This window comes from Mobula birostris, chromosome 4 (genome assembly GCF_030028105.1).
Source record: "Mobula birostris isolate sMobBir1 chromosome 4, sMobBir1.hap1, whole genome shotgun sequence".
NCBI classification, from domain to species: domain Eukaryota; kingdom Metazoa; phylum Chordata; class Chondrichthyes; order Myliobatiformes; family Myliobatidae; genus Mobula; species Mobula birostris.
In genome coordinates this window covers 82,862,000-82,882,544 of record NC_092373.1, presented here as the reverse complement: position 1 = coordinate 82,882,544, position 20,545 = coordinate 82,862,000, and the positions used below count along the sequence as shown (strand labels likewise).

Genomic DNA, 20,545 nt, shown 5'->3' with positions numbered 1-20,545 from the left:
GCCATTTTAATGAGCCTACGCAGTAACATAAGAGATGAAACCCCCTTACAGATGCATGAAAATTTTCTTTCTTCCATTCTTGCCCTCAAGCACTGAAACACACAGAGTTGTAGGTTCATGAGTGCTGTATGTCTCAGTACCTCAGACTTCGTTGTTAAGAAAATAATCACAGCCTTGTCAATCTTTCCAGATCACTTCCTCAATCTTGTCAATATTGTCATGGATCACCTTGTATCTTTTCTAGGGTTGTGTAACTAGCACTGAATACAGTACTCTGTGGTTTAGTTCAATGGAATTCTCTCTTTAACTTGCCTTAGTGTCTTTGAAAGTAATTGACTGTTTTTATGTACAGTTGCCCAGTGTGAGTCAGGAGACTCTGAAACATAGTGGGATTTGACGTTGTGTGATGTACTTGTATAAACATCCCAAGGAAAATAGAAGCAACAAAGAACTTGCTGGGAAGCTCATCAGTATGTTTGCCTTAATTCTTACTTTCTTTGTTTTCTTTTTTTGTTGTTGTTGTTGTTTACAACGTTTATTGGAATATATTACATGAGTTAGTCATCTTCCTGTGCTGTTCTAAAAGAAGAGTCTGAATAGTTATTCATATTGCATCAAAGTGAGATTCTTGTTCTGGTTTCTCCATTTTTTTGTGCAGAGATCAGAGAGATATATTTGTATAATCCAGGAAGGCCTATTTGACGACATCGACTCTGCTTGTACATAAATGAATGATAGAATTGTGTCTTGGCTCTGTTGGGATTCAATAGTCAGTGGTACAAAAAAGATGTAGGATTCAAAATCTTTGAGAAGTTTAATATATTTAACAGTGTTGAACCGTGTATGTTATTTACAAAGGTTATTGTCAACCCACGCTGAAAATGTCTATAGTTTTTGTTAAGGTGTTTCCACCGCTGCTCAATTCCCACGCTCATCCTCTCACGTAATTGGTCTAAGTATCTGCCGTTTGAGTTGCCAGTACTGGCAGGTTGAATTAGATTATGAGAACCCTCAGTCTTCTTTTATTGTCATGTAGAAATGCATACATGCATTAAGAAATGATACAATGTTTCTCCGGAGTGATATCACAGAAAACAGGACAGACCAAAGACTAACACTGACAGAACCACACAATTATAACATATAGTTACAGCAGTGCAAAGCAATACCATAATTTGATAAAGAACAGACCATGGGCACAGTAAAAAAAAGTCTCAAAGTCCCGAGTCAATTGACTCCCGAGTGCCCAATAGCAGGTGGCAAAAGGGAGAAACTCCCTGCCATAAACCTCCAGGCACCGTCAACTTGCCGATACCTTGGAAACAGCCAACACTGAGTCCATCCGTCCAAAAACTTCGAGCTTCCGACCAGCCTCTCCGATACAGCCTCCCAAGCGCCATCCTCTACCGAGTGCCTTCGACCTCTTCCCGGCCGCTAAAACACGCAAAGCTGAGGATTTCAGGGCCTTCAGCTCCGGAGATTCTGCTAACCACACAGTAGCAGCGGCAGTGAAGTGGGCATTTCAGAAGTTTTGCAGATGTTCTGCTGTGCTCTCACAACTGTCTCCATCAAATCAGAATTGTGCACGGTCCCCTACTTGGCAGATAACAGATATTCATCACCGAAGTGGCCGCGTGCATTGAACACTAAATCATAAAGTGTTCTTGCTCTGTGTCACTGCTTTTTTCCAACAGGCATCACTTTGAGGATCATTGAAAACTGAGCAAAGAGCTTTTACTTTCTGGCAATCTAATTGGATAGTTGTTCACTTTTCTACCACATAAGTGGTCAAGACTCATTTTTGGCCTGACATCAAATTATAAAGGGATGACGCGGGAGGAACGAGAGCAGAGAGACATTGACCAGATGCCAATGCGACGCCTTCTGAGCAGGTACCTGACCATGAATTATAATTTTGATATGTAATACTAGAGCACACACTATAAATCTGTCCTTTAGTTTCCTGGTGAAGAACTGACAAATGTATATTTTTTTCTGAACTTACTCCAGAAAAAGTATAATTCGTCAAAAGTGGCTGGTGTAAAATACTATTGTTACACTGGAAAAATGAATTACAGTTGTTGGGGTTGACAGGAAAGAAGAATTAGTCAATATGTGAACAGTATTATCTGCAAAACTAACACGTGAACTCCAAGATTTACCCTTACACAACTGTATGTACGTAACAGAATTGATTAGATTAGATTCAACTTTGTCATTGTGCCGAATACAGATGCAAAGCCAATGAAATGCAGTTAGCATCTGACCAGAAATGCAAAGAATAGTGTTATTTACAAAACAACTGTGAATAAAAAGACAGTACAATATGGGTGCAATACTGCCTAGCTCTGTGATGTGAGGTTCAGCAGGGTCACAGCTTCCGGGAAGAAGCTATTCCCGTGGCTGCTGGTGTGGGAGCGGAGGCTCCTGTAGTGCCTACCGGGTGGGAGGACAGTAAAAAAGTCCATGCTTAGGGTGAGATGCATCCTTGATAATGCTTTTCGCCCTGCCCAGGCAGCATTTATGGTAGATGTTCTCAATGGTAGGCAATTGAGTGCCAATAATCAGCTGGGCAGTTTTCACCGCACGCTGGAGTGCTTTGCAGTCCAATACGGGACAATTGCCATACCACACTGAGATACAGTTGGTAAGTATGCTCTCAATGGTACAGCGGTAAAAGTCCGTCAGTATCCTGTGACAGAGGTGAGCTTTCTTGATGCTTCGCGGGAAATAAAGGCGCTGTTGCACCTTTTTGAACAGGATGGAGGAGTTCAGGGACCAGGTGAGATCCTTGGAAATGTGGACACCAAGGAATTTGAAGCTTGATACACGCTCCATTACAGCTCCGTGGATGTAGGTGGTGACGTGAGTGTGGGCTCCAAGCATGCCTGAAGTCCACAATGATCTCCTTGGTCTTCTGGGTGTTAAGGGCCAGGTTGTTGTCGGCACACCACATGGCCAGGTGCTGGACCTCATCCCTGTAGGCCGTCTCGTCATCCCCTCTGATTAGGCCAACCACCGAAGTGTCGTCTGCAAACTTGATTATGAAGTTAGAACCATGTACAGGAATGCAGTCATAAGTGAAGAGGGAGTACAGAAGAGGGCTCAGCACACAGCCTTGAGGCACGCCGGTGTTCAAGGTGAGAGTGGAGGAGCAGAGGTTGTCTAACTTAACTGATTGGGGTCTGTTAGTCAGAAAGTCCAAAGTCCAATTGCAGAGGGATGAGCTGATACTAAGCTGGTGAAGTTTGGCAATCAGCTTGGAGGGGATCACAGTATTGAATGCTGAACTAAAGTCAATGAACAGCATTCTGACGTAAGAGTTGGGGCTGTCCAGGTGGGTCAGGGCAGAGTGAAGTGCCGTGGAGATGGCGTCCTCTGTTGACGTGTTGGTGTGATAGGCAAATTGATGGGGGTCCAGGGTAGTGGGCAAACAGGATTTCAGATGTGATATAACCAGTCTCTCAAAGCACTTTGCAATGATGGAGGTGAGTGCAACTGGATGGAAGTTGCTTCAGCACTGGCACAATGGTGGCGATCTTGAAGCTTGTGGGGACAACTGCCTGGGCCAGGGACAGACTGATCTAGGCTAACTTGCGTGTTTTGAAAAACAATTTGGTTTGCAAGTGTTACTTGGTCTCAAGTTTAATCAGTGACTAGATGATGTACCTTTAAAATAACGAATGCATTACATAAGTATGTCACTTCCATTTACTTCTATGCTCTAATCTAGTGTATCAATCACAGCAGGAGCATGAAGTTTATTAGAGTATAATATGTAATGTGATGTTTTGTACAGTGTGCTTAGTGTGATAGAGTCCACAAAGGTTTAATTTTCCAGGCTAGGTTGATTAAGATAGCAACTTTTAGGGTCTCCTGTGGATTCACAGACTGAGCTGGAAGCAACTGCTAACGCTGTTTAGACTGATGTAGGTAGGGTTCCAGTGTAGTTAGTTGTAACAGATTTTGATTTGTTATATATTAAACTTCTCTGATGTTTGGGATCCACATAAAAATAGGAACTGCTGACAAGATGGAGTAAAATTATCCTCAAGAATGTTTCATCAAAAAACTTTTCTGCTCTTACCTTCCCATCTGCTATGTAGCAACTTGACTCGGTAACATGCTATTGTCATGTTCATCAAACTTCCAAGATGACAAATTTCATAAAAACAGCATTATATCTGAAACCATCATGTGTGGTAGGGAAAAGTGCTCTGCTTCGGTCTCCCAATCTCAATAAAGACACTGTGCCTTTTTTTTTTATCCTTCACTGCCTCCTCTATGTCAGCAATCCTATTAGCATGAGGAAACTGAACATCTTAAAGAATGGAGATGGATTTACCCACTATATGTAATTCAGTATTTCCTGGTATAACACTTGAGAAAAGTTCTACTACAGGAGAATGTAACACTTTGCCAGATTTCACCTTGGAAGGTAAAAATCACTACTTGGGTTATATTTTCAATTGAAATGGTGTCTGGGTGGTTCATTTTGATACCTTTTTTCATTTCTTTATACTCGCAAAACATTTATTTAAATGTTCACTGTTGGGTCAAAGCACTTTCACGACATTTTAAAGGAAATCTGATGCACAAGGTACTGGTGATTGGTGAGCGCTTGGTACTTTTCTATATCACTGGGAAGTGTGTGTTGCCAGTAATCGTGAGAGCTTATGCCTTTAAGAAACAAATTACTTCTAATTTTATTCTGGGAAAGACTACCAATAGAGTTCTTAAAATAATAAGACTGGCTTGCTATTAAATTCAAACCCTAGATGAAGTGAACAGAATGGCCCTTCACAAAGAATCCACGATGGACACACATCACTCCCCACTCTGTTATATCACTAAGCACATCCATCACCTTGATTCTTGCTCTCTTTCCATCACCTGACTATCTATTTCAGGTTAGTCTTTCTCCACTCTGCTTTACATTTTTTTAAATTGTTCTGTGAATATCCGTTTAACGGGGTGTCCTTGACATTTGCAGTCGTCTCTTACTCCATTGTGGCTGCTCACCCTGTCCCCTAAACATCACTTCATTCATTTCATTTATTAAGAGACTCTAGGTATGAAGACAGTGAGGAAAACGAAGCTGAGGCCTTCTCCAGTGATCACGAACACTACCGCAGGTTTCCGTTTTAGTTATTTTATTACACTTTATTCTTGTCATTTTAAAATTTTACACATTTACTGTCATTTAAAAATTGATTATTCAAGGTTTCTCAAGTTATTGATTAAAATCTACTTGAACTATTCTGAACAACTCCAGGTTCCCCTGTTTACTTCTTGTGGTTGAATTCTTGGGGATAGCTTTGAATATTGATGGTATAGCCCCATTATCTGTAACTGAGTTTTTCACTGTTCTCAGTACACGTGATGATAATATATCAATCAATTTAATTACTTTGATACTGTATGAAAACAGTCTTTGATTGTTTTAATGTTGGTTTGCTGTCTCTTAATTCAACATTGTATAATAAGATGTCACTTTACTGGCTTGGGAAACCATGTTTTATTTATAAAAAGAACCATTCTTGTAACCTTTATAATCTATATACTACTAAAACTCTCATGCTCTGTCTGTTTGTGAGCTCCAAAGGCTCCAATTAGCGCAAACAGTGCATTACAGGGGCACTTTTTTTGGCTCGATAGAATTAGAATGCACTAACTTACAGAATGCAGGCAAAGTTCAGGGTTATATATGCATATAAAATTGCTCCTTCACAAAAATCAGCAGGCTCCCTTTTAACGCAAGAGCTGATCCGCCACCATGGAAATTGGGACGTGACAGCCCGACGCGACGCATGCTCATGGCCAGCCTCAGCAGTGACAGCTACCAGAGCAACAGGGCAGGGCAGCTGTATTTTGAGGGGTCACATTCTGCCAATCACCATCAGCATGTGCAGGATTGGGACAGATCTAACTGCCACCTATCAATAAGAGATAATTAAATCTTATTGTAATGACGTACTTCGAGACACCCATAAAACCCTTTGCTGCAGTCAAAGGACAGCGGTGACTATATCATGTCCATTTAGGAGAGCATCAACCATATCATCAAGAATAATCAGCATCCTTTGGTATTACTGCTTCGTATCTTCCATCCAGTATTAGGGTAAAAAAAAAATGGTCAGCCTAATTATGCCGCGTGGAAAGGGAAGGGGGACATTATGATCAAGAGATGATGCCAAACATCGTCGGGAAGCAACAAGAAGAGGGAGAGAACAGGAATCATATGAGGCCAGGGCCACACGACTCCAGGATCAAAGAGCCAGGGCCAAAAAAGATGAGAGAAGAAGAGACAGGGGAGGAGAGGCATGCACATCTCCAGGATCAGAGACAAACAACAAACAGCAGAAGAAATGAAGAGATGGGCGATGAAAGGGCTGCATGTCTCCAGAATGACAACAAGAGGCACGAGGGTGGCAGATAAACCAGAAATGATGCCATCAAAAGTGTCCTTCGTTAAATGTGGAGCAGCTATATTTGCTTTGCTACATGTAGTTCTTCTTTAATAAACTGAGGTTTTCTACTTCAGTTTCCAAAGCAAAGCGATACCAATAGCATTCAGGAAAATTTAATGTTCATTCTGGTCACATCAGACTGCATTACCCTTCTCTCAAAGGGGTGCCCCAATGGGTCACCCCATTGTCTAGTTTAAAAATAAAAATCAAATTAGAAATCACTATAAGGAAAGTGGGTAAGAGACAGTGTAAGGTTTCAAACTTCAAGTAGAAACAATTTTAGTGGGAACAAATGACACTGAATCAGAGTCACAGGTAATTCGTAATTGAGTCAAAGAACTAATTCAAACTCTTAAGGGTAGACCGTTAGTGTAATTTGCAGCAAGTGCCTTGGTTTAGCAGGATTATTCAAAGAGATGCAAGCTTTTATATGTATTTCAAAAAACTACTGACAGTAACCAGCTTATTTTTAAACCCTGCTAATAATGTTGTTACATGGGGAAAGCCCATTTGCTAGATGGCCTGGGTGAAGGAAGTTACTGCCGTTCCATGCCTCGAGGTCCCAGCTTAGAGCGAAAGGAGTAGCTACAGCACTTGGAAATTTGTGCTTCGTGTCTAACTTTGAACTGTGTCTGAGCAAAATCACGGTGTACTTGCTTTCTGGATGTAGATCTGTTAACAGTAGGTTGGGGATGATTAACTGATCACAAAATGAGACAGTTCACTAATGTTTGAATAGAGGTAAAGTTTAAATGACTTTTGGGGGAAAAAAGCTTTTCCAAAATATATACAACTGAAAAGTTACTGGACTTCAGGCATTGTGTGTAGTTTTGCATATTTTGTCTGACTTGTATGTAATGGATTAAAAGATACCAGCTGTCCAATATGGGGAAATTCAGTTGTCAGCATTTGCAAAGGAGTTTATTTATTGAACATCCAAAACTGTAAGATAATTAGTGGCAAATTGTGTACTGCACATGGGCTTCAAATCCATGTTTGAATCTGGTTCTAACCCACAGCATCACTGAAGACTATCTAACTCTGAGAGAAGTTTGTGATCAAAATATAATCTATATAACTGTTCTTTTTTAAAAAAAACATTCAAATGTGATCATTTCTGTTAGTTTCATGCAGTCAAATGGTAGCATTTTTGTTCTTATATTTGTCATTAGATAGCATCCAATGAGCATTCTGTAGCAATGGAGCAATCAGTAATTTCTAGGCTACAATATGACCAGCTGAAACATCTTAAGCAAAACTGCTAGTTTAATTTCAAACTGGTTCTACATAATCTTTTCAGTTTGCAAATTTATTAGCTATTTGTTTAGAAACACACCCAGTGTCATAATGATCATTCACAATCAGAGCTTATCCTTTCTATGATGCCATTATAGTGGTTGTAAGTCAGTAGCTGTGTTGTAACAAATTATCATGTATCCATGATAAGTAACCTGGCACCCTAGTATATAATCCATACTTTCCTTCTCTGGCACAACTTTCACTCCAACTAACCACACCAGTCAGATACCAGGTGTTTCGATACAAAACTGCGTACGGTCCCCCAGCATCCCCTCTGCAGGAATCCATGTACTCATCTGTGTATCCAGCACAGAACATATTATCTGTAACTTCCAAGTTTGTTGAATTTATGCAAGTGGCCTGTTCAACGTAAGGAAGCTCCACTCTGAGCAAGAATCGGGATAGTCTTCCTCTTTCTTTGGTTATGCCCCAACCACTTACCATTCCCGCTTTCCCATTTAGCAGTAGCAGCTTGCCCAGGTTCTGATTGGGCAGGCAAATTGGAGAAACAGCAAAAGTAAAATTCACAGACTGATTCAAATACAACAGGGCAATATCATTGTCATATGTTACTGGATCATACTGAGGGTGTGTCAGAATCTTCTTCACCAAAACATTCTGTTCCCAGATCCCTGTTCGGAGCTTATCAAATTCACCTGCAGGGATTAACAACAAAATGTAAGAACCAGTCATTTAACTTCTACAGTTTTTATAATCTGAAATGTACTGAATGGGTATTGGAAACAATTTAAATACACATCCTAAACAAGAGAAAATCTGCAGATGCGGGAAATCCAGGCAACAAACACAAAATGCCGGAGGAACTCAGTAGGCCAGGCAACATCCTGATTTTCTCTGAAATGTACTACGAAAAAGGAGTGAATTAATAGAACTAGTAGATCACTCCCTCAGAAAACTAGAATGTACACTATTGTCAAGGTGGTCTCGTGCTATAATAGATTCTGTCCAAATCTAAAGCAAAAGCTTTAGAGCAGTGAAATCAACTGGTGAAAATCCAAATGAATAAAAAAGACTGCAAATACAGAAAATCTGAAATAAAAGCAGAAAATGCTGAAATACTCGACAGGATGAAAGCTGACAGATAAAGGGAAGAGAAGAGTAACTAAAGAGCTGAGGCAGGATGAGCAGAAGTTGCCTGAGTGAGATCGTAGAGTCTGAAATACTAAGGCGAAGGAGAAAGAGACACAATTAAGAGGGAAATTAATATAGCTGCAGTCAAGAAAATGAGCAAGGGGAAAGATGAAATGAGGGAGAAACACTATAAAAACTGTTCAATGTCTACTTTGAATATTTTGGAAGAAGTGGATACTCATAGCATAGTACAACTTGTATACGTTGTGTTCCTAATAAGCCATAGCCTAGAAATTGGATCAATTTGCAAACATTTCTTCGTGTGGAAATCGCACTTGAAGGTAATGCTACTCAGCTGAGATCATGCGCATGATGATTTCCCAGTGTAATCATGCCCACAGGGAATAGGTCTTGGCACTTTCATATTTTACCAGTGTACAGCTTACAGGGAGTCAGATGCACAAACAGTGATACCCATAGCAGCGTAAAGCTATTACAGCCCCAGTGGTTTGGAGTCAGTTCCGTGCTGTCAGTAAGGAGTTTGCAGTTCTCCCTATGACATTATCTGTTTCCTCCAGGTACTCTGGTTTTTCCCACATTCCCCCCCCCAACAAAAATGGACGCGTTAATAGGTCACATGGGTGTAAATGGGTTTTTGCTCATAGGGTTGGAAGGGCCTATTATCAGGGCCTGTTACATTGTTTCAGAGCGATAGGAAGGGAGGCAGAGAGGATAGCATGGCTCTGCTGGTGAAGAATGTCATCAGATCAGTAGAAAGATGTGACATAAGGATTCAACATCTTCCGATCTTGTGGGTTGAGTTAAGAAACTGTAAGGGTAAAAGGCCGCTGATGGCCGTTATATACAAGCCTCCTTGCAGTAGCTGGGATGTGGACCACAGATTACAACAGGAAATAGAAAAAGTGTGTCAAAAGGCCAATGTTATGATAGTCAAGGGAGATTTCAACATGCAAGTTAATTGAGAAAAAAAGGTTGGAAATGGATCTCAAGAGAGTGAGTTTGTTGAAAGCCTACAAGTTGGCTTTTTAGATCAGTTTGTCGTTGAGCCTTTAGGGGATCAGCTATACTGTAATGAACCACAGGGTATTAGGGAGCTTAAAGTAAAAGAACCTTAGGGGCAGTGATCACTATGATTGAATTCAACTTGAAATTTGACAGGGAGAAAATAAAACCTGATGTATTAGTATTTCAGTGGAGTAAGGGAAATTACAGTGGTATGAGAGGGGAGTTGGCCAAAGTCAGTTCGAAGGAGATCACAGTAGAATAGCAGTGGTGTGACTTGATGGGAAAAATGAAGGTGCAGGATAAATGTATTTTAAAACTGAAGAAATACTCAAATGGCAAAATAGTACAACTGGCTGAAAAGGGAAGTCAAAGCTTAATGTAAAAGCAGGAGAGGACATAGAACAAAGCAAAAAATAGTGGGACAGAGGATTGGGAAGCTTTTAAAACCCTACAGAGAGCAACTAAAAGAATCATTGGGAGGGAAAAGATGAAATATAAAAGCAAGCTTGTAAACAATATCAAAGTGGATAGTAAAAGCTTTATCAAGTATGTTTAAAAAAAAATAAGGGGCAGGAGTGGATATATGACTGCTAGAAAATGAGGCCGGAGAAATAACGGGGGCAAGGAGATGGCAGATGAACTAAGTGAGTATTTCGCATCAGTCTTCACTGTGGGAGACACTCGCAGTGAGCCAAACGTTGAAAGGTGGAAGGGAAGAGAAGTGAGTGTAGTTGCTATTACAAGGGAGAAGATGCTCAAAAAGCTGTAAGACCTAAGGGTACATCAATCACCTGGACCAGATGAACTGCACCCTAGGATTCTGAAAGGAGTAGCAGTAGAGATTGTGGAGGCGTTAGTAATGATCTTTCAAAAATCATTGGACTCTGGCATGGTGCCAGAGGACTGTGAAATTGCAAATGTCACACTAAGAAAGCAAGGAGGCAGCTGAAAGGAAATTATAGACCAGTTAGCCTGACCTCAGAAGATGTTGGAGTCAGTTGTTAAAGATGATTAAAGAAGAAATTACACGTAGGATAGATGCAGTGGATGTTGTATATATGGACTTTCAGAAGGCATTTGACAAGGTGCCACACATAAGGCCCATGGCATTACAGGAAAGTTACTGGCATGGTTAGAGCATTGGCTGATTGGTACAAAACAGTGAGTGGGAATAAAAGGATCCTTGTCTGATTAGTGACTAGTGGTGTTCCGCTATTGGTGATATCTCATCTTGAGTATTGTGAACAGTTTTGGGCTCCTCATTAAGAGAAGATGTGCTGGCATTGGAGAGGATTCAGAGGAGGTTCACAAGGATTATTCTGGGAATGAAAGATTTATACAAGGAACGTTTGATAGCTCTGAGTTGGTACTCACTGGAATTTAGAAGGATGAGGGGGTATTTCATTGAAACCTTTCAAATGTTGAAAGGCCTAGACAGGGTAGATATGGAAAGGATGTTTCCCATGGTGGAAGAATCCAGGACAAGAGGGCATAGCCTCAGGATAGAGGGGTGTCTACTCAAAACAGATGCTGAGAAATTTCTTTAGCCAGAGCATGGTGAATTTGTGGAATTTATTACCTCAGGCAGCTGTGGAGGCCAGTTCATTGGGTGTATTTAAGGCAGGGCTTGATAAGTTCTTGATTGGACACAGCATCAAAGGTTACGGAGAGAAGGCTGGGAAGTAGGGCTGAGGAGGGGAAAAAGGGATCAGCCATGATTGAATGGCGGAGCAGACTCGATCGGCCAAATGACCCAATTCTGCTCCTCTACCTTGTGGTCTTATGCTGATTCTCTAATTTTAAAAAAAAACTGTCAGGATTACGTTTCTTCTATTGCCAGCATAGATGGGAGATTTGAGGGCAACCTTCAGCCTCTGGTCACTCACAGACAAAGCTAGAAGCGTATCATAGGATTAACAATTGTCAGCAAAATATGACAGTTGTTCTGTTCACAGCACATCAGCCTTTAACAGTCATGGTACTGAAAATCAGTGATATCTTCACTGTTCACATCAGAGCTGCAAGCAGCATTCTCTCTCCCCAACCTCCCATCAACCCACCCTTCACTCTGCACTTTGTTCATTTTTGACTCCTGCAGCAGCATTTTATGCAGCTTTCCAGTGAACACACTCTACCTCGAGATTCAGCAGTTGTCAATGAGAACATCACAAAGCTCATGGTTCTGTGTTCAAACCTCCTTAGTGCTATTTCAAATGCATTTTCAGTTTCATAGATTTTCATGGAGGAGCCAACAGGATGCAGTGCTTTATATACAGCTCTCCACTTAACACACCAAACAACGAGTGCAGTTTCTAGGTGCTTTTGTTGATGTGTTCTTATATTCATCTTTTACTCAATGTCACTTGAAGCAATTAAATCATAAAATTAACAAGGAATAAATAGGTTAATTTTTTTTGTTCTATTGGTGATGCAAGGCTGTTCGAGTGAAATTTTAAAACCACCAAAAGTTAATTTCAATAAAGAGGAAAGCCACTTACATATCAGTGTGACTAACAAACCAGATTAATGGTCAATGCTGATTTTTGTTTTTGTTGTTGATGTTGAGATCTTTTTCTAAAAATACATTTACTGCATCTTACCTACTGTAACTGAGTGTGGATGTGCTAAATCAAAGCAATGAGCAGCTGTCACAACCCAACGATTGTTAATCAATGTTCCGCCACAGAATCCGTAACCATTCTTGGCATGTATCAATACCTAAGAACAGCAAGAGCAAATACATGAGTTGTGTGTAGTTCTAAAAGATTTTATTCTGTTTGGAGCTTTGCATTACAGCCACAAAGGTTAAAACTGATTTGCCTAATTTTAGGTTATGCTGTGTCACTAATTAATGATTTCTTTTGCATAGTGAGATAGCAATGTGATGTCTGAAATTAAAGGTAATTACAAAAATAAATTCAGTGGCCACTTTACCAGCTTTTGTTGTACACCTGCTCGTTAATGCAAATATCTAATCAGCCAAGCATGTGGCATCTCATTGCATAAAAGCATGCCGACATGGTCAAAAGATTCAGACGTTATTCCGGCCAAACATAAGAAATGTGATCTAAGTGACTTTAACTGCAGAATGATTGTTGTTGCCAAATGGGGTAGTTTGAGTATCTCAGAAAAGGCTGACCTCCTGTGATTTTCACATCTAGCAGTCTCTAGGGTTTACAGAGAACGGTGCAAAAAATGAAACCCTTTCAGTGGGTGAAAATGCCTGTTAACGAGAGAAGTCAGAGGAGAGTGGCCAGACTTGTTCCAGCTCATAGGAACGTGGCAGTAATGCAAATAACCACGTTACAACAGTGGTGTGCAGAAGAGCATCTCCAAACGCGCAACATGTTGGACCTTGAATTGGATGGGCAACAGCAGCAGAAGACCATGAACATACCTGAATGGCCACTTTATTAGGTACAGGAGATATCTCCGAGAGACTGTGAGGCTGGTAGAGTGTAAGATACTCAGGGAACTCTATAAAATGTGTGATACTGAGGATTACTTGAGCTACAATCAAATTGATTCCATGAAATTATATTCAGAGTACAATGTTGAACAGATCTCATTGGGGAACTTTCATCCAGAATAGATCACCTTCTGTACTACTTCCATGGCCTTAGTTTAAGAAACAACAGCCTGGAGAATGTGATTGCATGACACCCTTTCTTCACTGATGGGTCCTATCCCCTTCATGGAGGATCATTCTCAATGCTTTCAGGACATCTCTGCTTGAAGTTGGGAGCGGGGGTGCAGTTTGGGGGTTACTTTGTAGAAGGTGTCAGTCCAGTGATTGGAATTCATCAAGTTCTAATTTAGAACATAGAACAGTATAGCACTGGAACCCACAGTGTTGTGCTGAACCAGCTGCTAAGTATATCAAAAACACCCAAACACTAATCTCTCCTATCTAAATCATACCCATATCTCTCCAACTTCCTGGCATCCATGTGCCTATCGGAACGTCTTTTAAAAGCCTCTGATGTGTTTGCCTCTAATACCATACCAGGCAGTGCTTTCTAACTAAAAAAACTTGCCCCTCACATCCCCCTTGAACCTACTAATTTCACGCCCCCCCCCACCTTCAGTGCATGGCCTCTGGTATTAGACATTTTAACCCTGGGAAACAGGTATTCTCTGTCTACTCTATGATGCACTCTAAACCAGACAGTATCCTGGTAAAACTCTTCTGCACTCTCTCCAAAGCCTCAATATCCTTCCTATAGTAGGGTGACCAGAACGGTATGAAATACTTCAAATGTGGCCTTACCAGAGTTTTATAAATTTGCAACATAACCTCTTGACTTTTGAACTCAATGCCTCGACTAATAAAAGCAAGCATTCCGTAAGCCTTCTTACCACCTTATCGACCTGTGTAGCCACTTTCAACGAGCTATGGATTTGGACCCCAAGATCTCCCTGCTCAGCAACATTGTTAAGGATCTTGCCCTTAACAGTCTATTGTCTCCTTGCAAGGGGCAACACCATCTGCTAAGAAATTTGAATTTCTTAATTTTGCACTCTCACCTCCTGTTCCTCATTGTACTGTGCAGATCTCATCCCAGTGATCCCACTCTGGATATTCCAGCAGTCCCTATTTCCAGACACCACCCCTGGGCTGTGTGTGCACAATTGTGCAGCAGCAGGCCCTGGGAAGAGGTGGTTAGTGGTACTCTTTGATTGCCAATTTTACAAAAATACTATTTTATGTTTCATAAAATAGCAAAACACAACCGGACTTCACATATTCCAATTGTATCTCCACAAAATTAAACATGTTTCTACGGCTTGATGAGTTACAAACCAAATGCGCAGCTTTATATGCCTCACCTGCCAAGGACAATGTCCCTGTCTGCAAAGGTGTCCACCAATAATTCGTACCCGAGCGTCTGATTCAGAGTAATTTAACTTCGTTAAGTGTTCATAGTCCGTATCTGTATCGTTGAGGGAATATTCTTCCTCAATGTGTGTGCGAGTTCGTGATCCATATAGAGGTATTCTCCCACATGGGTAGTCCACTGGAAAGTAACAACAATAGAATATGAAGGTTCCACTAATGACAATGATGATGATGATGACATCGACTCAAGCCTCAGAGGCCGGTGTCGGGCATTTTCATCCCTTACAAGGTGCGGATCGGAAGGCTGTGTGGGGCGACACTCCTCGCACAGACATTTCGCAGTATTTTTCTTTATTTTACGAGGTCCAGTTGCGAGCTCAACACTCAACCCGGCACGGATGGAAAGCGTACTCGGGAGCGTCCCGACTGGATTCGAACCCAGGAAGCTCCATTCCGGAGTCTGGTGCTGATGTCACTGTGCCACCAGCCGACTCCACTAATAAACTGTTAAGTATTATCTAAGAGGTTAATCAAAATAAATTAGCAGAGATTGATTCATATATAATCATAATAAACTGCAATTGGCTGAAGATTAAGATATTCTCACAGCTAACTACAGGGAAGCGACTCTGCAGCAGCAAGTATTTGAGTAAAAACTGGCATAGAGTAGGTAATGAGTTCCTGAACTTACTTAGCAGAAGTTCAGCAACTATCATATTCCATGAAGCATCAGATCATATGTACAGTGAGCTTACAACCACATCAAGGTTAGAACAACTCATTACTTTAGACATGTTCTGTTTTAATGGTTGCAGGTTGAAATCAATAGATTTACAATCCCCGTTATTTCCTCCTTTACCCAGCGATATCAAAAGTTTCATGGAATCTATAACTGCTTCTAGGAAACCTTTGGAAGTATATGTCAATGTGGTCCACACCCTAATGGGACATTTCCTGGAAGAAAAGCTACTGGTTGACTCTGTGGTTAAGAAGGCATACGGTGCATTGGCCTTCATCAATCGTGGGATTGAGCTTAGGAGCCGAGAGGTAATGTTGCAGCTATATAGGACCCTGGTCAGACCCCACTTGGAGTACTGTGCTCAGTTCTGTTCGCCTCACTACAGGAAGGATGTGGAAACCATAGAAAGGGTGCAGAGGAGATTTATAAGGATGTTACCTGGTTTGGAGGGTGTGCCTTAGGGTAGGTTGAGTGAACTCTGCCTTTTTTTCCTTGGAGTGACGGAGGATGAGAGGTGACCTAATAGAGGTGTATAAGATGATGAGAGGCATTGATCGTGTGGATAGTCAGAGGCTTTTTCCCAGGGCTGAAATGTCTAACACGAGAAGGCACAGTTTTAAGGCGCTTGGAAGTAGGTACAGAGGAGATATCAGGGCTAAGCTTTTTTATGCAGAGAGTGATGAGTGCGTGGAATGGGCTGCCGGCAGCGGTGGTGGAGGCAGATACGATAGGGTCTTTTAAGACACTCCTGTAAAGGTACATGGAGCTTAGAAAAATAGAGGGCTATGGGTAAGCCTGGGTAAATTCTAAAGTAAGGACATGTGTGGCACAGCTTTGTGGGCAGAAGGGCCTGTATTGTGCTGTAGGCTTTCTATGTTTCTATGGTGTCCATCCCAGCTTGTCCATGTTGTTTAGAAATTGGATCTCATTCACTTTATTACTTTAAATGGATGTGACATTTTCTTACGGTAAATCAGGGGTCACCAAAATAAAGTTGAGAAACTAAGATATCACCATTTTCATGGTTTTCTCCCATACTTGTATATTTGCAGTTGGCCACTACCACAGAAATGAGGGAAAATGTAGAGGTAGTAGAGAAATGACAGGAGGGAAAAGAAAAGGGGCTTTTAGGGGATGGAAGGGTTAATATCTGTGCTGAGCAAGCACTCCACGCCTTGTAGCTGCCCCATCAGGCCATTGCCATATTGGTCATTATGGTAATAGATGCAAGGACCTTGCAGCAAGGTACACAAACCCTGAGACCTTTATTAGTGATGCCTGTCTGCAGCGTGTGATATCAATGTGCTGTCTCAGTACTCTTAACATTGCTATTGCATCGGGATCTTTGAAATCATAAACTTCCCAATCTGCCAGGTGGTTTGCTCATTGTTTTTACAATGAGTGAGGTGAAGATTGTAGGTCATGAACTTTTATATAATTTCTGCTCGGCAGGTTGATGACAATATTATATGCACAAAATGCAAAGTAAAATGGCATGTGTGCTTAAGTGAATCAGATAGTGTCTTGTCCATTTCCAAATAAAGAAGACCTGCTGGAAAATATCAAACAATACCTTTATGCACGATTTGTGATTAAAAATTGTAGATGTTTAATATAATCCAATTTTTAGGCTGGAATTTCTCAAGCAGAAGTTCACATCCCAAGTTACAACATTGGCTTAAAGTTAATTTGGGCACTTGGCTGAGGAGCAAGTCACTGAATTGATAGTTTTGAATTAATTGCAAGACTGGGTGAAAGTCACTCGATAATATCACAGGTTAGAGATATTAATTTGGAGACACCATTTCCAATCATACCATGGAATTTAAATGAATGGATTTAAATAAATTTGAAATAAATGTGCTATTGACTTATTGACATTTAAAAATCCATCTGGTTCATTTGTTTTTGCTAATGTCTCTCAGGGTAGAAAATCTGCTGGTCAATGTGTAACTCAAAACCCACCAATTTAGTTGACCATTATCTGTCCTTTGAAGTGATATGGCCACTCTGTTCAAGGAGAATTTGGGAGTAGATAACAATGCGGATCCTGCCGGCATTAGTAAATTATATATATGTACGTAAAAATAAGAAATGACGACAGAGTCTAATCAGTACCACTTGCGGAACACTGCTGTTGATCCTGATTTAGTTGATAACCTTCCGCACAGGAACACATTGGCATTTGTGTTGTTGTGTTGATGCTGCAATACTGTTGACAGAAGCCATTCTTGTATTCACAGTTGCGGTTTTCTGAATTAAAGAACAAGACACAGAAAGAATACATGACTCCTTTTGGCTACTGAGTCAGGGAAGTCCAAGTGAAACACAGCGTGACAGTCACAGTGCTAAAGTAGGCAGAACATAATGATGGACAGCAATTCTTTCAGGTTAAAAAGAAGCATGCAGTGGTACCTCTGAGGGGTCAAGTTTAGAGCCATTGCTCATTTTTTGAGATATTGACTTCAACATTCAAAACAGAACTTTGGAAGTTTGAAGCTAACCCAAAACTTGGAGATGGAGGAAACTGAGGAGGATAGAAACACATGTAAGAAGAGCATGGATATAGACTTGTCCAACAATGTACTACATGGCAAATTAGCCTTAATGCATAAAAGTGTGAAATAATGCATTATGAGGCAATATAAGCCAAATGATGTAATGTTAAACAGGGCTTGGGAACACTCTGACGAAGGGTAAAGTGGCAATATGCCTTAAAAGGGCCACATAGAAGCACAGAGCACAAAAATACTTTGTTAAACTTTCTCGGGTTATCTCTATAAGCCATTTGGAGTATTATGCCACTGCAATTTAGAAAGGATGTCAAAATCTTAGAACATAAATAGAATGATACCAAGGATATGCAAATATATTTCATGTAGAGACTAAAGAAGATGTAATTGTTTTGCTTGAGGCAAAAAGTTTGAGCAGATTTAATGGAGACACAAGACTTCCAGCCAATGCTGGAAATCTTGAACAACACTCACAGACTTGTGGAGGAACTCAGCAGGTCAGACAGCATCTATGTAAGCAGTCAACATTTTAGACCAAAACCCTTCATCAACACTTGACCCAATACATTGACCATTCATTTCCCTCCATAGATGCTGACTGGCCTGCTGAGTTCCTCCAGCATGTTGTGTGTGTGTGTTGAGGAGATTCACAGGTTGGTGCCTGAACGGCAAATAATTTTATTTTTGTTTTTATTTCAGACTTGCAGCATCTGCAGTGTTTTAAATTTTCATTTGGTGAAGGCTTAAATATAACCAAACCATTCTTTCTTAAATATAGTCCAATATGACAGTGGATTTCTGTATTAACTTTAAGACTACTGACACTATTGTGAAAAGATGAATCTTGGCAGTGGGTGAAGGAACAAAAAGGTGAATGAACTTCATTAGGGTCTCCCTCTGATGCAGGACAAAACCAGCAATGCACTAAATCTCCCTTGTTCCATCTTCACTTGTGATGTTGAGATTTCAATAACCCATATCATGCACAATGTGCGCAGGAAAATCTAACTAATTATGCATCACCCAATGAAAAACATTAGTAGAAATTATGCCTACTTAGAGGAGGAAACCTTGGGGAAAAAAATCACTCCCACTTGCTCTCCTACTTTCCTGATCCTGCTCCCTCTCTTCAGAGAGAGTGGCACAGTGAAATTCCATATTATACGCTGGTTGTTGCTGTCTTTGCTTTGTTATGCCATTGAGGAGTCAAAGGAGTGAGTCCAAGAATATCAGTTGGATAGAACAGTGTCCATCCTCTAGGTTTAATAGCTGGATGGTGTTTGGAACACCAAGGATCTCACCTGGAAAGTGGGGTGTGATAGGCTGGGGAGAGTCTAGGAACTGAAAGGACCAACCAGTAGTTAGTGATTTCACTGGTCATTGAGACGTTTGGTCACTTCCAGTATCTGGTATTATCAGCAGTTCTCGGAACTCTATACACTTACTGGTTAGGTTGCAGATGCACAAGGTAGACATTGTTTTATGGACACTTTACAGCTTTAATGGTTGTTGTGAAATCCTTGTGTCTCTCAAGTGATGTTTTTGGAAACACTGGTTTCTCTTTCCTGAGAATTACTTGAACAGCCTTCTGAACTATAGCGTACACTGCTTTATTGCCCTACAAAATTTCTAACTTTTAACATTAAAACAACAAACATAAAACCTCAAAGGGAATATATTATTCACTGGTGTGCGTATTTTATCGAGGTCATTTGGCACGAACAGTGGGGCTATCACCTCCAACTGTGCTTTTGCCTGGCGTCTAACATATATCCATAAATTTACTGGCGATGTGAGATGCTGTCCATCTTGTTTCAATACTGATTAGATAGGTTTCCACAAAGAATAAAAAGCAATAAGCCAAATACATGCATGCTATATGTACACTGCATGACCACTGACACGGGGAGGATGTACACATTATTAGAAGCAACCACTAACCTGATTCACAATTTTTCCCTTTCCACAGGGGAGGGCAGAGACAGATATAGATATACTTGTGGTTGTCGAATCTACATAAACCACCATTCAAGCATGGATTGGATCTACAAGGATCCAAATCTGGGTGTGACAGAGATAAAAGCATCAGAGAAACATTTGGAGAATATGTTCATAAGGATTCAGCAATATGGATTTCATAGATTCATGTAGCACGGAACCAAGCCATTCAGCCCAATTAATCCATGCTGACCATTAAGAACCCAATGACACTTTCCAATATTAATCCAATTCATTCTTCTTTCCACATTCTCATGAACTCGCCCAAGATTCTACCACTCACTAGGGGCACGTTTACAGTGGACAATTAATCTAGGAACCTGGATGTGGAAGGAAACTGGAGCACACCCAAGAAACCCCCATAGTCTCAGGAAGAACATGCAAACTCTACACAGACAGTACCTGAAGTTAGGATTGAACCCAGGCCACCGGTGCTCAGAGACATTGGCTCTACTAGCTGCACCACTGAGCTGCCCTCTTGTAGAATCATAATCTCTCAGGATTCTGATTAATGGATTTGGCTTGAGAAGAATTAAATAAATGTCTCTTGGTTTAACCTGCTTCCAGT

At 40.8% G+C, this 20,545-nt stretch overlaps 1 protein-coding gene across 1 annotated transcript in view; it reads right to left on the bottom strand.

Moving 5' to 3' along the window:
- Positions 1-5,136: 5,136 nt before the first annotated feature.
- The window catches only part of LOC140197038 (uncharacterized), a 99,357-nt gene continuing 83,948 nt past the window's right edge, over positions 5,137-20,545 (bottom strand). The window contains exons 14-18 of the mRNA XM_072256969.1: positions 19,921-20,040; positions 17,585-17,719; positions 14,718-14,905; positions 12,488-12,605; positions 5,137-8,425 (exon numbers count right to left, since the gene is read on the bottom strand). Coding sequence (XP_072113070.1) covers positions 7,875-8,425; positions 12,488-12,605; positions 14,718-14,905; positions 17,585-17,719; positions 19,921-20,040 — 1,112 coding nt within the window. The 3' untranslated portion in view covers positions 5,137-7,874. The remainder of the gene's footprint in view (positions 8,426-12,487; positions 12,606-14,717; positions 14,906-17,584; positions 17,720-19,920; positions 20,041-20,545) is intronic.